Genomic DNA, 16771 nt, shown 5'->3' on the forward strand with positions numbered 1-16771 from the left:
GAGTTAAATCCCCACCCCTACCTGTTTCGATTTGTACCAGCATCGGGCCGACATGCGGTCGTGCATCACTGCTGCGTGATCCCCGTTAAAGACGCCAGGCTAGCTGTTGTACAAAATTAATTTTACAGCTACTTAAATTTTAAGAAAGAAAAACCTTTCCACTCATCTGCTCGGGGCTCTGTCATAAAAAGGGGATATGTACAGAATCTATTAATCGCAGGATTGTGACACCACTAGCGCAGAAAAACATGAGATGGCGTTGTTTCAGCTTCTGCTGGCACTTTTATCATGTAATAGTGACGGCCTTATTGCTCTTCTGAGTACACAAGATCGATCTGATTGGAATGAGGATACGGTAGCGTGCTAAAGCGAAGCAGCGTCTTAAAAGCCTAATCTAGAGTAAACATACCTTGACGAGCATGCCAGAGAAGATGATGGAGTAGGCAAGCCCCATGAGGAAACGTCGCACGCCGCAGCTGGCTTCCGTGGCACCCACGACGAAAGCGAAGTTGACGGCGTACAAGGCGAGCAGACCAGCGAGGATCATATATCCAAGAACCGTGGTTCCCACCGTGACCGGGAAGGCCATGAGGAAGTAGAGGGCGCAAATGAGCACCAGGACTATGCCCAGCAGAGACAGCGCGGTGACCACGATGCCCCAGACGGTGCGGAAGTTGGCCGTGAGGGACTCGCGATGCTGGCGCAGGTACTTTTGCTCCGACGTCGGAGATGCCGCCGGGCAGCGATCGTCGCAGTCCCGCATGCAGGTCGACATGGGCGCTACGCCACTCGAGAAGTCCACGTCGTCCTCGCTCACACGGAGCAGGTTGTTCCGGTACGAACCCACCTGGCATGGGGCGTGAAGAATGCGTTCATGAGCGCGCTGTTATTTTAGTATCCAAATTTTATGGCAGATCGTGATTCGGCGGGCGGTTAGATCCCTCTGTGTAGCAATCATTGCCGTAATGTTCCGCAACATTATCCACATACCTTTATGAGAGAGTCGGACGAAGATTTTTGATGGTTTAGAGAATGCTGTTCGACAGATCCTTTTTTCTAATTAATCTAAACGATTCCTGTTACGTGATATCCTTTTGTAGTTAAGTGTTTCGTGTATCCTGAACAGAGTTTGATCGACACACGTCTTTGTGATTTAACACATTTGTTTTCTGTCCCCGGAGCACACCGCAACTCGGCACACCCTATGCTTGCGCTTTTTTACAAATGGCCCCCGTCGGAGACTCAAAATTTCTTGCCAAAGGATGCACTGTTCATATGTGACGGAACGCGAAAATGAACCGATTGAAACATGCAGCCGGCTAAAATCGATGGCCTCACCTGTTCATAAGAGTAATTCCGAGAGCTGCTTCCGTTGACCTTGAGCAGCTGGTACCCGAAGGTAGTCACCACCGACGGCTGGCACTCGAGGCAGTTTTCCAAGTCGGTGCCAAGCAGCGCCATACTGACCTCGTGGTTCAACCGGTCCTTCTTGCAGCGCTCCAGGTTATCCAGGAGCCCGGTGTCGGAGGGGCAGTTCTTACCCATGTGTACCTTGAGGGCCTCGGCCACCCGCTTCACCGTCTCCACCGTGTGGTAGACGTAGCGATCCTGAAGCACGTCCCTGAGAGACTCCCGTCCTGTGCAGACGTCCTTGAACTGCTCCTGGACAGATTCGCTGTTCGGAAGTCGGCACCGAAACTCGCGCTGCCAGAACTCCTCGAACCAGGCGTCCGGAATCGGGTCATGTTTGCCTAACGTGAGGCCGGACACAAAACGGGTGTATCCGGGGAGCTTCTCGTTCTCCAGTTTTAACGAGAAGACGTCCACGTCTGCGCCTTCAAGAGCGTCTAGAAGGGCCGCGTTGTCGCTGAAGCCCTCCGTGCCGACCCAGACGAAGCGCTCCAAGAGGGAAGACCTCCGGGCAGCCCGAAGCACCTTGGCAGCATCGAACTTGTCTTGAGCCAGCACCATAACCACCCTCACGTCCGGGTCTGCGAGCCTCATGACGGTGGAGAGGACATCGTTGTCGGACGCGTCACGATCGATGCGCAGAGCGTCGGCAACGCAGATGCCCATCCGGTTCAGAGCTTTTGTCACGTAGTAGTTGGCGTCTTGGCCGAACTGGTCACCGATGTACAGGACGTAGACATAGGTCCAGTCGTAGTGCCTTAGCAGACCGAGGAGGGCTTCCGCCTGCCAGTTAACCGGAGGTATTGTCTGGAGCGCGGTAGATCGAGTCTCCTGGGAGAACTTGGGGTTTGTGGTCGTCAGGATGACCGGAACGTTGGCATCCCTGAGGATGGGCTTGAGTTCTGTGGCCACGTTGCTGTCGTAAGTGAGCATGGAAACGAGGGGCTTGGTCTTGGCGTCCTCCGGGGACGAGAAGTACTGAAAGACTTGCTTTTCGGCGCGCTGCTTGGTGCCACAGTAATCGAAGACAACAGCATCCAGTTGGACCTGGGACTGGTTCCGGTTGACTTGGTCCACGGCGTACGCGAGGGCGATGAGGTTCTGGAAGGTCCCGTCATTTTGGAGGGGCCCGCAGGTGAACATGTCGGGGCCTCGCTTGTGAACGGAAAACATTGCTCCGATGGTTAGGGTCGGTTCCGCCCTGAACCGTGTCATCGATTGGACTGAGGGGTCTCGGGGTGTCTCATAGGTGACAGAACTGTTGCAATTAGTTCTTGATTCGCAGGTGGAGTTGACATCGTACGGGGAACGGCCCGAAGTATCGGATGGGATGCTGGCGTTCATTTGCAGGCCTTCGTCTCTGTTATACGTCCCGATCTAAAAAGTGAAACAGAGATAAGCAACAGGTGGTAAGAAGAAGCTAGCTTGCCGATTTTTCAGATTACGCGATTGTATTAACATTTACTCGCCCTTGATATTTCAATTTGAGAAAAAACGCAAACGCTTTATCAAGGTAAAAAATAACTGCGAAAATAAAGACGCGACCAAGATGCGCTCATCTAGTAGCACGTAATCAGTCATAAGTCGAACATTGACGCAGTGTTCATGTTCAATTCGTGTGCCATAGTCGGTTGTAATGTTTTGACTCAGGAAACGGACGCACATATGCTTGCTTAGTGATTTGACCAAGAGCAACATGCAGCGCCCTATAGACGCTTTGCAGCAGCTGTGCATGGGCGCCGCCATAACTGACCTTCCGTTTTTGTTTCATCTTATTCTCTTTACTTCACTTCATGATTACCACAGCAAGACAGGTTATTGCCATTTTAGTTTGCACTGTGTCCTTCTCCGTAGCATTGGCGTTTGTGTAGGCTCGTCAGCGCCTGCTTCAGTGGATCGGCATATCGGTAAGGCAAGAGAAGGTCAGCTATGGCGGCTGTAATCTGGCGCGTGTGCAAAGCGTCTATATGTCACCAAACTCGTAAAACAATGTTAGCAAGGTTTTCAAAAGAACCACGTGGATATTAAATTTAAGCAATAGCACGATTTCATTTTCAGTATTGCACTAGAAACAAAATATGTAAATGTTTTTACATTACATAATAATGTAAAAAAAAGAAGGATCAGCCAAAATTACATTTTAGTAGCAAAGAGCGCAAGGCATTCCAACAGTAACCGCCCCCCCCCCCCCCCCCCCCCAATTTCACCTCCCTAAAAGAGAAAACTCATTCGTTAACACGTCCAGCTGAAGGCAGTAAGATATGCCCCTCTCAACTATATAGTGATGAAAACACTCACCAGCGCGAACTCGTCGTTGACCGCGGCGTTTCTCCGATGGCGGAAGAGACCCACAACCAGGCGCCCGTTGCCGCTGTTCCCACCGGCAAATTTGAAGACGGACCCGTCATGTCTGGTGATGCGCACGCCCCTGGTGAAGTTCATCACGAGGCCCCTGAAGTCCTCATCCGCCGTAATATCCCGCGAACAGCCGGACGGCCCTTGGCACTTGATCCTCCTAGCCTGGTCGAGACCGCTGGCCAGGGCAAAGACCGAGGTGACCACTGTGGACGCAGCGTCCGCCGAAGTGGACAGCAGCATGGGCGTCGCGTTGGAGCACATCACCGGGCCACGGCACCCGGACTTTTGCTCGATGAAGGAACGGAACCAGGGATCGCGGTCATTGCCTCGGTAGTTGAGGTGCTGTAGGTAGTTCTTGAAGCCCGGTACATCGCTGGACGCCACTTGTAAAGAAAGGGATCCACCGGTGGCCTCTGGGAACTTGGAGAGGACTGAACGAAGTCCTACGGCTACGAAGGTGAAGTTGTGCAGTGGAGTGCCCGTTTCTCGGGCGTGCTTGAAAAAGATTTCGGCTTCTTTGTCGCGCAGGAGGAGGACGACAACCCTGCAAAACGGATGAGTATTTTTTTATGGCTCGGTGCCACACTCGAGAAAAAAACTTGCTGCGGAAACGTGAAAGTTAACTGAGCGCGCTACAGTTGGCTTTCCCGCATGCTTTGCCTGCGCACGGTGAAGCTTCACGATGAACCGAAGAGATTTCTTAAATTAACTATTTCGTTCGCATTATGCTTTTTACAGCAGCAGCTGTTAGTGATCCTTTAGGGCGAAATCCAGCATTGCTCGTACGCGAAAACCCACGTGATCGCAGAGAGAGAGAGAGAGAGTGATAGCGCGCGAGGAAAGATGGCAATCAGGAGAAAGTGATAGCGCGCGAGGAAAGACGGCAGTCCGGAGAAAGTGATAGCGCTGCCAGCTCTCAATAGATCAAAACACAGCTGCAAATGTTTAATTAATTTTCGCCATGCGTGAAACACTCTGCCCATGCCCTCGTATGATCGCACAATGTTTTGCTCCGTACCAGTCACAAAACCGATCCCCAAAAGTAGACAATGATGAAAACAAAATTTAAGAAAAAAAGCAAAACAATATGGTAGGTTGTTTTTTTTATTATTTTTTTTTTTTGTTATCGGATTTTTTTATAACCTAGTCTGTCTTTTTTCTTTTTTCAATTTATGTTATCCTCGGCTATAGCTTTTCTCGGTTCTTTCTCCGCGTCAAAAGCGCACGCGCCCGACAGGCAAGAACGCCGAAACTCACCTCGACCCTTCCCGCTGTTTGCCGCGCAAACGGCCCATGGCCTTGGGCAGGTCCCACGGATCCCCGTTCCTCGTCAACTTGACGGCCGCGCCGAGCCGCACCTCCTGGGCCTCCAGACCGGCCTTGAGCTGCTCAAACACGTCCACGTCCTCGTCATCGTCGTCGTACACCACGGACACGTAGCTCCACTTGAAGTGCCGGAGCAGCTTGAGCAGCGCCTCGGCCACCTCACCGTTGGAGGGCAACACCCTGAGCAGGGTTGGGTAGCGGTCAGAGCTGAGCACCGTCAGCGACGAGTCCGACGCCACCGTGGGCACGCCGACAGAAGACAGAATGTCCGCCGCCGGCTTCACCGTACATTTGTGGCCCCCGGCCACAAAGCCGAAGACCCTGCTCAGCTGGGGCAGGTTGACGTCCGACCGGAGGGAGGTCAGGGATTCGCTGACGAAGTTGGACACGTCTCGGTACGTCTTCTCCCGACTGCCGCAAGTGTCGAATACCACGGCACCGACGGTGACTCCTTGTAGCACCGAGGGGCTGGTGTTGATCTGGTCGAGGGCCCAGAGGAATGCTTCCACGTTGCGGAGGCCTTCTTCGGAAACGGTCGGAGAGCAGGAGAAGGGACTGCCCTTGAGGGGCTCGTGCACGGAAAAGGAGGCGGCTAGATACAGGTCGTCTGGGGATGGGACAAGGAGGAAGTCGACGGGCTTGCTGGCGCAACGGGCCTTGCACGGGGTCGCAATACACTCGGACTGGATGTCGGAGAGCGGGACTTCTCGGCCGGTGCTGCCGTAGGCTACCAGGGGAACCAGCTCGGCGTATTGCTGGTCGACGAAATGGCCCGCCTGGGACGGTGAAAGAGAAGGGACCGTGGAGAACTATAGTTATAGTTTGGAACTTTGAAGCACCATAATTCAACACGTCCTGGCTGCTTAAAAAGAAAAGAAAAGGGACTACATTTACATGTCAACATAATTTATGCAGGTTATATGACTTCACTGAGCAAAGATGGAGCGAATATGCGGCGAAGAACCGACAAATTTCGCTAAGTGGCGTTCGCTCTGCGTCAGTCTGCAGACTTGTACGTAGTTCAACTACTCTACTCAAGTTACTGTAGTTTAACTATACTTATCTGAGTAGTTTAGTAACTTTCAATTAGGTTTTTATCTCGGTGATTAGTAGTTTACTTTAATTACGTTTTCCGAGTAGCTTCTACTCAAATTACAAATTACTTAAGAATTTTAGTGGTTGTTTTGCCTATCAACAAACATTCCTAAGCAAAAAAAGATAAGAGGAATTGGAAGATCAGCTGATATTTGCAAAGAAGGGGAAGCATGTGGCGTAGGAAAGGGGGGAAGGAAGTGGTTTGGAAAGTCCGAAGCCCCCCAAAATTTTCACGAGCCTCCCACTGCAACAACAATGCTATGAGGCGCGTGGAGCGACAAGACACGACACAAGAGAGGCACACGGGCGACTAACTGTGGGATTAGCGCCAAAGACAGGCGCTTCTTTGTGTCCTGGAGCTCAAGGAGACTTGACCCGCTTGAAGAAAGGGCTGGTACCGCTTCTCCCCAACGTAGGAACTCTCACCCACTGCAAATGTACACACTGCATCCTCACACAAAGGAGGCAACAAAATGCAGCACCCGCTCTGAACCTTATCTGGTGCTCCCGTAGTTCATGTTGTTCTCGAAGAATCGCGTGCTAAAGGGCAACGCAAATGTGGCTTTTTTTGCATTGCCTTTCGTCCCAAAACTCAAAATATGCAGATGTTCAAAGATTCGAAGATCATTCGGAGAACCTTAGTAATTCCCCCGACGTTTTTTATATAAAAAATAATAAACAAGTAGTGTAGGGAAGTACTCTAAGTACATGGTACTTGAAGTACTACTTTTTAGAAAACTTGTACTTTACTGGAAGTACATTCTTTGAGCATGTACTTATACTTTACTAGAGTATTTTTTTTCTGGTACTTAAAGTAAAACTCCCGACTTCAATGTACATTCCCCGAATTTGAAAACAAATGATGGCGTATCGTCGTGTGAAAACGCGCTTTTTCGAGACGTCATCTGGTCATTTCTTCGAGTGAAGTAATGGCGGCTATAAAACCGACACAAATGCCTTATAAGTGCATTGTGTTAAATAGTTCGTCAGCAAGAGTAAAACAGCTACTCTGTGGCGATTTGACTTTATACAATATTTGATGCCATTTCCGTAAAAAGCTGATGCACCTCCGATTACCCCTGGAGCAATGCATACCAGTTAAAAAAACACTGCATAGGGAATGAAAGGGCACCATGAAAACTTGTGTTAAAAGTACGTGTACTTTATCTAAATATATTGTATTTATAGTACGTTACTTCAAGTACATTACACCCGGTGTACTTACTACTTTACTTGAAGTACATAACCTCCAAATTACTTTGGACTTTACTCGAAATACTTTTAGATGTACTTTACTCAGCACTGTAAACAGGCAAACACTGTCTAAAATATCAAGCGCAGGTAATGCTAAACTTCAAAGTAGAAATGATACATTCGAAGTACATCATTGACCAAAAAAAAAAAAAAAATAAGAAGAAAACAATTAGCCACGCAAAAGCAGAACCAGCTATTAAAGCATTCCTGGGGAAAAAAAATCGATTCATATTTGGCTAGCACTATTTCGCTAACCGATCAAAACGTATTTACTTTCTTGTTACCATAAAAAAATATAAGAGTAACTTCAAAAGTAATTTTCCACTTTTTACGGTAGTAATTAGTCATTTTCTCAATTACTTTCCATTTGAGTGATTTTTAGTCATACTCAAATTACTTTTGAGGCCAATACTTAGTAGCTTAACATAAACATTTTTTTAGTAACTTGTACATGTCTTGCGACAGCAGAGTGGCTGTTCACACGGCGCACAAAGCGAACGTACCACCGGGTGAAGTTGGTCGGTTGTTTGCCGCATATTCGCTCTGTGAAGTCAAGTATGAGTCGCAGTTTAGTTCGGGGACGTCGAAACTTCGCGATCTCGAGGGGAGCCATAATTTTAAAAAAATATAACGCAGACTTTCAAAAATATAGCGCAAACTTCCGCGCGAGAAAAAATCCGCCCTATCCCTAGAAAATGTAACGGGTTCCTGCTCCGCTTTCACCACTACGAGGTACAGCAGTTCCTTCGTTCCCTCTACGAAGAACAGCGTTCCACTGTATGAACATTGTATGAACATAACATGTGGCCTACCGCTCCCACCGTCGACCTCATGATCTCATCGTTCCACACAGACCCCGAAGGCAACGTATCTAAACATAATATAAGCGGTAATTAAAGCGCCAGACAAACGAACAAAGAAAACACTAATATATTCTTCCGTCTAGCATCCGTCAGGTGATATTTCACTGCTCCCAAGTGTCACCGCCACAATAACCGAAGTCAACGAGCACACCTCCGTGCGGAGAGCTCCGACGTGAACGAGCGCCTTGGCACACATTCACGTGTCAAGGCTCGCGATCGCTGGCTAATCAATTCCGAGGATTATTTTGGAGCGGCAGTAGCTCTCCGCCGGGCTACCCAATTTCCCTCCCGAGAAAACCACAGCCCCCCGCGGGGGGGACGCGCATTTAGCTTCGTATACGGGCGAAGTGCGGCAGTTCCTATTTACCGTCGAGACTCGACTAAAAGGACAAAAACAAAAGCGCGTTATGAAGAACGGAGCGGCGTGGCAGCTGCGACGTTAACGCGCTAATTCGTTATGTCTGGCCCCCTTGCTCTAATCTCAGAGCGCTCCGTCTAACGACGAATCGTGAACGTGACCTTCCATTGTTGCCCGTCCGAGTGCGTGAGAAAAATGCGCTGCTTTTACTCGGCTTGCGTGAGGGCCGCGACCTCGCTACTTCCTCCAGAAATGGGTCCGGAGAGGAGGTCGTGATGCCTCCACGACACAAGTTGTGGCCCGTCTTTCACGAGGTATTTTATCTCTTCGTCACGCGCTTGAGGACGATTGATGACACGCGTGTGCGAATATGCCGCGGCACGTGGACTGCGCGGTTTTACCGACATACGAGCAGCCGGCAACAGCGGTATACTTGGGAACCGGAACGTCGTTTTCACGCTTTCTGGTGAATACGCACGCATAGGTGCAACGACTCTTCCGACGCAGTTTAAAAAAAAAAAAAAACTAATTCTTTATTTAAAAATTAATGTTTCGTTTGCGCGCAGTTCACACGAAGTTAAACCGCATTCACACAGTTTTCGTTTCATTCGGAGGGGCTTAAAACAAAGACAGGTAACACAACCCACCAATGTATTGTATTCGTCACCTTGCATGCAAACCAAGTTTACATTACGTATGGCCACATAGGTTAGCGCGAGGGCCCGTAAGCCGTCTGTCGATCGATATCCAAAAGCGCCATCGTGCTCATATGATGTCAACGGTATGCAGTCAAGCATGGATGAAGTAATTAGCCTTCGCCCAATGCCTTAATGCTCACAGCAATCAGGCAGCCCTGAAAGGATATTTGTCTATACTGGATGCAAGAAAGTTGACAAAGCATAATGGACGTGGGCAAAATCAAAAGCCACTAAAACATCTAGCCACTCAGGAGTTCTATGGAACTATTTCCCCGAGAACTGCCGCGACAGTAGGGTATATATTATTATAAACCACTAACGCAATTATTTTCATCCGTTTGAAGTCTATACACACTGTTTGTATAGCGGCGCGACGCAGTCAGCCCGAACACGTGATACAGCAAGACCAGGTTCCAACATCGGCGCTTTTTCGTATTTTATTTGCACATATGTTCGTGTTGAACGCCATACTTACGACTTGAGTTAGTGCTTTACATACGCGTATCTTATTACACGATCCCCGGGGACAACTTTTCTTGGCATTTCTGAGGAGGGAAGGAGAGCGCGCGCACAGCTTTAATGAGCGCTCAAAAGGGGAGAGGGCACGCGTGCACGCGTACCTTTGACCGCATTGCCGAGAAAAGTTGTCCCCGAGTATAGTAGTTTTTATGACAGCGTTGGCACCCTGTGCGAAAACCTGGAAAAACCAGGAGATCGGATGTTCGGCCAACATCAAATGATGACAATAACTGTGTTGTTTTTTTCTTCAAAAAACGTCTCAGCATGACACAAACGAAAGAGCGGAAAACAACGCGAACCGACAGCTATGACAGCCGGTGCAGAAATGCACCGATGAAAAGAAATATAGCAGAAAACAAAATCGCAAAAAAAATGACATTATTCGGTAACGTTGCTCAATGTCGCTTCATCTCAATAACGATCGATCCCGGGTTTATGGTGATATGATATGGGCCACACCTTCGACTTCACAATACGTCAGAGTGGAGAAGAAAAAAAGCGGCCACCTGTTCTAGAGATTATTCGGACATTTCCAGTAATAGCCTTATACTGAGATAGACGTTCGCATTTGCTGTGCACACACTGGTCATGCCTCCCACACGAGGAGCCCAAAATACCAATGAATTTGTTTTAGCATGTTTTGTCAAGCTTGTGTAATCATTTTAGTTCTGACGTCCCCTGGCTTCCGGAGTGTTCTTTTTTTTTTCATTTTGAAGAAGCGTTTAGTATATAATGTGCCACAAAAACGATATCAGTTGGTCTGCTGCCGTTACACCAAAAGAAAAAGAACCGATCGCACTCACCATCTGCGGAGTAATTCCAGCCGACGACTTGCGCACGTTCCACAGGTCCACACCGATGTCCCCGTGTCCATCTTCCGTAAAGCCAAACATGAGGTCCTTGTATCCAATCCTAGCGGTCTTGGCCCGACGGACGTGTGCGTCCAGTGCCACCCCCACACCTGTCGCACTCTTGAGCAGCCTCGTGCAGTAGCCCGCATCAGCCTCGTGCGGCGCACCGCACACAACGTCGCGTAGGTTCCGCAGCGCCGTGCCGGCCGTTACTACAGCCTGCATCACATCCACGACGGACCGACTCGGTGTATACTCCACCATACAGTCACCGGGACCCCGGCAGACCTTGCCCTGTTCCCAGAGCTCGGCAAAAAACCGATCCTGGTCCGCCTTCAGCCGCTCGTAGTAGGACTCGAAGTCGCGCACTTGCCCATACTGTGGCCTGAGAAGCACGGCGCCCAGGACCTCTTCCTCAAAGCCGTCGAAGCTGACGGGCTGCCCGCTTCCGTGCAAAAGCACGAGATCGGAAGGCCTGAGCAGGCCGTGAGCCCTGGCTCTCCTCACGGCATCCAGGAACTTGATGGTGTCATCGGGATTTGTCCAGAGGACTACGGCACGCGCTCCCGTCGCAGAGGCCGCCTTGAGTCGGACTAGAAGAGCGTCCAAGTCTCCAGCGGCAGTCGCATCCACAGCCGTGCAGATGTCAGCGGAATGAGCGTGCTTTTTGAAGGCTTGGACCGCCCTGGCTTCGCTTTCGCTCGCAACGACAGAAACGAAGTTCCAGTTGAGGTGCTGCAAGTAATGGACTGTGGCGTCGGCCACCTTTTCGACTGGAAGAGGTATCTGGTAGCGGAAGCTCTGGACACCACGCGTCTCGGCCACGTCGCCCGTCGAGATCAGGGTGACGTTCAGGCGCGCCAAAATGGAAGCAGCCACTTGCGAGAGTTCCGGCGACCCGGAGGATATGAAGACTGTTGGAAGGTTTTGTTCTGTGAATGCTTCCAGGATGGAAGACACTTCTCTGGTAAGGATGAGACTGGACGAGCAGGTGTCGATGACTCGGAGGCCCAGCTTGAGACCGGGCAGAAGGTCGCCGTTGGAGTTGATCTTGCCGACCATCCAGCTAGCGGCCTCGAGGTCTTGCACGGCGTTTCGGTTTACAGCTCGACCGCAGGTGAAAGGCGTCTGGCCATTCGTGTGGAGAGGAAGAAGGATGGGCAAGACGACGTCTGCCGCGTCTTCCATGATCTCGGTGCTGATGGTCGATGTTGAAGAGGGATGGCTCTCTGTCTCGTCCAGTCGAGAACTTCGAAACCTGTCAACGGAACAGTTTACTTAGGCAATGCAACACCTAAGGCAAATGATGTTGTAAGCAGAGGTTTCTCTTTGAGTCAGAGCTTGAGTCACAGCCTTTCTAGAGACCTTCATTTTAGTGTAAAATACGATCTTACCTGAAATCTGCACCCTGAGCAAGTTCAATAAAATCGTGTTCAAGCCGATTTCTCCCAGAATGTGGAGACATTTTAAACTTGCGAATCATAATATTTACGGGAAAGAAACTCTATTGTTGCCCGAATTTTAAATTAAAAAATAAAACCCGATCTTTACCTTCACAACTTTTGTAAAATGTACAACTCAAAAACAATAAAAACTTTTTTTTTAACATAAGCGTACATATATTGGAATAAATCTGTGGTTGTACGTCGATGATTATGCTCTTGTACAAAGAACCTGGTGACATAAGATAAAAAAAAAAATCAAAATCAAATAGATAGTTTTTTTTTCACATTATTTTTCTAGGTGGTTTGGAAACATTGCTGCTTGTTAACCTTCGAGTTAATAATAATTGAAGTCTTCGTTTATTTAACAAGCTTAGAAACGATACACTGCAAGGTGCTATATCCTGTCAACCTGGAAACAAGGTCGAAAGGTAAAAAAATCTTTATATAAAGTCATTTTGTTTTTTACTTAATATCTACATGACATTGGTAAGAAATGTGAGTGTGCATGAACACAAAAAGATAAATTATATCGGGTTCCCTTGGGCTCGAGGAAGGTGTTCAACAGTCTTCAGAAGCAATTAAGCGCAGGTATACCGGATGCAGTTTTGGCACGTGCTGGGAGAGCACAGGGTAGGCAGGAACTTGGTATCCTTCTCAAGCAGCTTGGCTTCCTCTGAATCATACAGTATCACCTGTAGAAAACAGTTCAAAATATGTCATTATTGTATCTGTGTAAAACACATATCAGTGCTGAAAGTGAACACCCAAAAATATGTTACCTTCTATTCTCTGCAAGGCGAGTCACAACAAACAAGCGGCAGTTTTAATCGCGAAATATAACGGCGGCAGTTTGGATCACAAATACGCGGCTTCAAATACCACTCTGGTATATCGTATTCGGTACTAGTCACGGTCAACCGACTTAAACCGAGGAGAGTTTGCACGCGCGTAGACCAGCGCCACGTGGCACTCTTCCACATGGGAAATGAGTTCTCACAACGCGGCACAACTCGATGTCAATCATCAGAATAGCGTGACTCTCGACCCGTTCACCACCAGGGCATGTCATGGTGCATTTCCCCCTGGAATTTATGCACTCTAAGTTATGTTGTATGATTCTGCCATCAGAACATTCTCCTCTTCCCAAAAACGAGATAATTGAAGTTAATAGAGAAAACAAAATTTCCTTAAGTTGATAGAGCATCTTGAGAAAAACCTGGCCAAGTCATTTACGTTTGATTGAGACCGGCTGGTTTCAGATTGCTTGCGTTTTACAAAGACGGATTGTGCGGACGTCACTTACCATATAGTAACCACCTCGTCGTAGGCAGTCATAAGAGGTCGTAACGCAATCGGTCAAGGCCCGTTCACACTGTTGCAACCGAGTACGACCGAGAGAGACTAGACCGGTTTTTAAGCCTTTTGCGACTTCTTAGGACCGGATGCGCCACAGCGAATCTGGTGCTAAGAGATCGCAAGAGGCTTAAAACCCGGTCTGCTCTCTCTCGGTCTTACTCGGTCGCAAGAGTGTGAACGGGCCTTCACGCTCAAACGTACTCACCTGCGTAAAGTCGGCTCCCTGGCCCGGTGTGTGCAAGAACCTCGTCAGGGCCAGGTGGCTGTTGCCCAGCTCGCCCAGCACATCGGCCGCCGCCCGGGCACCCCTTCCGGACACGGGCGCGTCTTCGGCGCCAGACCCCTTGGGTTCAAGGAAGGCCTGGGCGAACTGGCGCCTCGTCATGGCCCGCAGCTCGGGGCACAGGCCGGCCTGGCCCCGGCACGTGGCCTTCCAGGCGGAACGGAGCGCCTGCGCCAGCGTGAACACGCCGCGCATGGCCGGCAGTGCACGGGAGGTCCGCACCAGGGCGTCGGTCGGCATGAGCCGAAGCCCCAAGTCCGCACAGGGAGAAGCGTTCTCCTGGCCCGGGGTTCTGGGGTCAGAGCAGCACGGTGGGGAACATGGTAAATTAGCTTTCCGGGTGGAAAAACAAAATAGAAAAGTCGAAAAGAATACATTTTTTGACGCTCATATCGGTGTACTTGTACTGTGCCCACTTGTGATAGCAAGTATTTTTCACTGCGGAGGCATAGGCCAAGTTGGCTGCCATTTGAACTTGAAACAATTATGACTAAAATGATCGAAAAAAAAAGCTTGTCTTTTTACTCATTTGGGGGCAAAAAAGAAAGGTGGTAGCCCAAGGCGATGAGGGCCTCTTTAACGTGGAAACTGACTTCCGGTAACGAAGGGTTCGAGCACAGACATTTCCGACCGAAATCCATGCCGATCCACTTGTTGATGCGATATACAACTCCCAGTGCAAACGCGTCTGTTTTTTCCCTTCTCGGATACCCCAATTAGCTCAAGGGGAGGAAACAACAAAGAACTCACATGCGATAGCGTTATCGGGCCCCGTTCGCAAAGCGTTCTCATATGAACCCGGCCGCGCTTATATAAATCCCGCGCAAAATTAGCGGAAAACTTTCTAGACAAATTTAGCGGGTTGATAGCGTCATGACGTCACAGCCACGTGTGACGTCACACGAGGCTGTGACGTCATGACCCTATCGACCAATCAGGACTTTTCGGTCTCACCGACGCTGATGCCGACACCGACGCCGTACTTTCTGCGACACGCGCTCCTTAACGCTATCACGTAAAAAAAAGAGCTTGCCTAAGTCCCTGAACCCTGCAGTGCTTATTGGCGGCGACCAAGTCCAGATACCACTGGTCTTCTGGCTTTCCCGGGACGCTCACTTCAGCCAGCTTGCTCCAGTGCTCCTCGAACGACCTGACGGATGGAGGGTACGGACCCAGCGCGTAGAAGCCGCTCATGTTAAGGAGAACGCCCAGCTTTTCGAGCGCTTCTTCGCTCGGAACCCAGGAGAAGAGCCACTGGCGGCGCTTGGCCGACGGCTCCGAGGAGAGCACATCGGCGAGGGCTTCGACCGTGGTGGGCGAAGCAACCACAATGACCGAGTCGTCCAGTTCGCTCAGCAGAGAATGCAGCCGGTGGAGTTCGGACGCGTCCCTCTTGTCGGGCGTTGGAATGGCTTCGATTCGCGTGATGCAGGGAGACGCCGTGGAGACCACCCTCTGGCTAATGGTCTTGACGACGGAGACGCTGTATTCATCTTGTGAATGAAGAATGGCGAAGTGTTCCCACTTCATGTCGAAGGCGGATTCCAGCAAGACCTATACAAGAAGATAGATGGTACTTGCTCAGTCGTTCGGGAGAGCCCTACACATTTTGTTCTGACAATGATCGAAGTTGACGTTAACAGGAAAAGATTAGTTGAAGTCAAAGTTGAACAATCTAGGTTAAAGGCCGCTTAGTGAAACTGTATACGCTCTGCTTAACAACGTCCCAAAGGATAGCCTCAATGTGTGGCAAACAAAACCCAATCAACACCTGCACTCTGGTGTACTTTATTACACAAAATGTATTCACAGGAAAATGCAAAACTATAATTAAAGACTACACTCGTGTTCACTTGACGAATCGTACTAAAAGAGACACAAGCGTTCGGTTCTTCGAGGAGCGTTTTTGGGATTTCTCTCTTCCTGTTATCAGTCGGTTGTTTTATTAGTTATGTAAATGTCTCAAAAGCACGTGACCGCGAGTACAGAGGAATGGAGATTAAAAAAGGACACACACCTTGGCTAAGATTTCCGGAGCAGCTATGGCACTGCTTTCCAATGGAATGCTCGGGACATCGTGTTCCCTCAAAAGGCTGGCGATCAGATCCTCGTCACGTAATGTTTTTGTCATCAGGGTTCCTGAAAATCAAACTAACATTAAGGGCGACGGACGAAGATATTCCCTATACTAGTGCTGACTACTTTGGTACCACGAGCGGAGCAGTATAAAGAGTCATCAATCTTACCCAGCACCCTGGAGCTATTGGCAGTGCCGAGGCACGTCTCGGAGTTCCCTCTTAAAACAGGAAGCAGAGAGTCGAGCTGGAGGTAGGCCTTCGTTTTGTGGCCACAGGAATCGTACACCCGCATACCTGAATTATAAGGGACAAATCATACAAAATCACGCACATGATTGAACCAACAAAAGGGGAGGACAGTCAGGATATTGATCTTTCTCCGTACGTCTCTCGATGTTGAACTGTCCATGATGTCAGTGGTGAATCATACCAGAAAGTATGTTTTCGTAATATCGAGCAATAGATCGTCGAATCTAGCGATAACCAGAAGGCATGCATTTCGAGCAAGATAGAAATTGTGATCGCGTCTCGCGAGGGGGCCAAAACTCCCACGTGACACAAATGTTAGATAAGGTTATTTTATAAGTTTGTGCAGAATAGCTACTAAATTACAAATAAACGACAAATACCTTATTCGATTACTATAAACTAACCTCCGTGGCTTTCTGATTGAACCGCAATATTCATAATTTATCCCTATTATTCTTCCACACCGGTCGAGGTCAAGAATCAATGTCCAATGTTATCGATGTCTGAAAACTGAATTTAGCGAGTTGAAGTCGAGAGCGAGGCGAAGAAAGAGGATATTTATCTATGTATTTATTTAAATAGGGTCAAGAACCCTGATATCAGGGTGTTAGATAAGGGGTTGGCTTAA

General features: G+C 49.1%; 1 protein-coding gene across 2 annotated transcripts in view; it reads right to left on the reverse strand.

The window, feature by feature from the left end:
* LOC8042564 overlaps positions 1-16771 on the reverse strand; it is a 142759-nt gene that overhangs the window by 10972 nt on the left and 115016 nt on the right. For both annotated transcript variants that reach the window (XM_042290750.1, XM_042290751.1), the window contains exons 4-13: positions 16063-16188; positions 15834-15955; positions 14850-15370; positions 13739-14108; positions 12772-12869; positions 10685-11990; positions 5026-5870; positions 3709-4312; positions 1339-2787; positions 410-847 (exon numbers count right to left, since the gene is read on the reverse strand). In XM_042290750.1, coding sequence (XP_042146684.1) covers positions 410-847; positions 1339-2787; positions 3709-4312; positions 5026-5870; positions 10685-11990; positions 12772-12869; positions 13739-14108; positions 14850-15370; positions 15834-15955; positions 16063-16188 — 5879 coding nt within the window. The remainder of the gene's footprint in view (positions 1-409; positions 848-1338; positions 2788-3708; positions 4313-5025; positions 5871-10684; positions 11991-12771; positions 12870-13738; positions 14109-14849; positions 15371-15833; positions 15956-16062; positions 16189-16771) is intronic.

This window comes from Ixodes scapularis, unplaced genomic scaffold (genome assembly GCF_016920785.2).
Source record: "Ixodes scapularis isolate PalLabHiFi unplaced genomic scaffold, ASM1692078v2 PGA_scaffold1__304_contigs__length_218370807, whole genome shotgun sequence".
Taxonomy (NCBI): Eukaryota; Metazoa; Arthropoda; class Arachnida; order Ixodida; family Ixodidae; genus Ixodes; species Ixodes scapularis.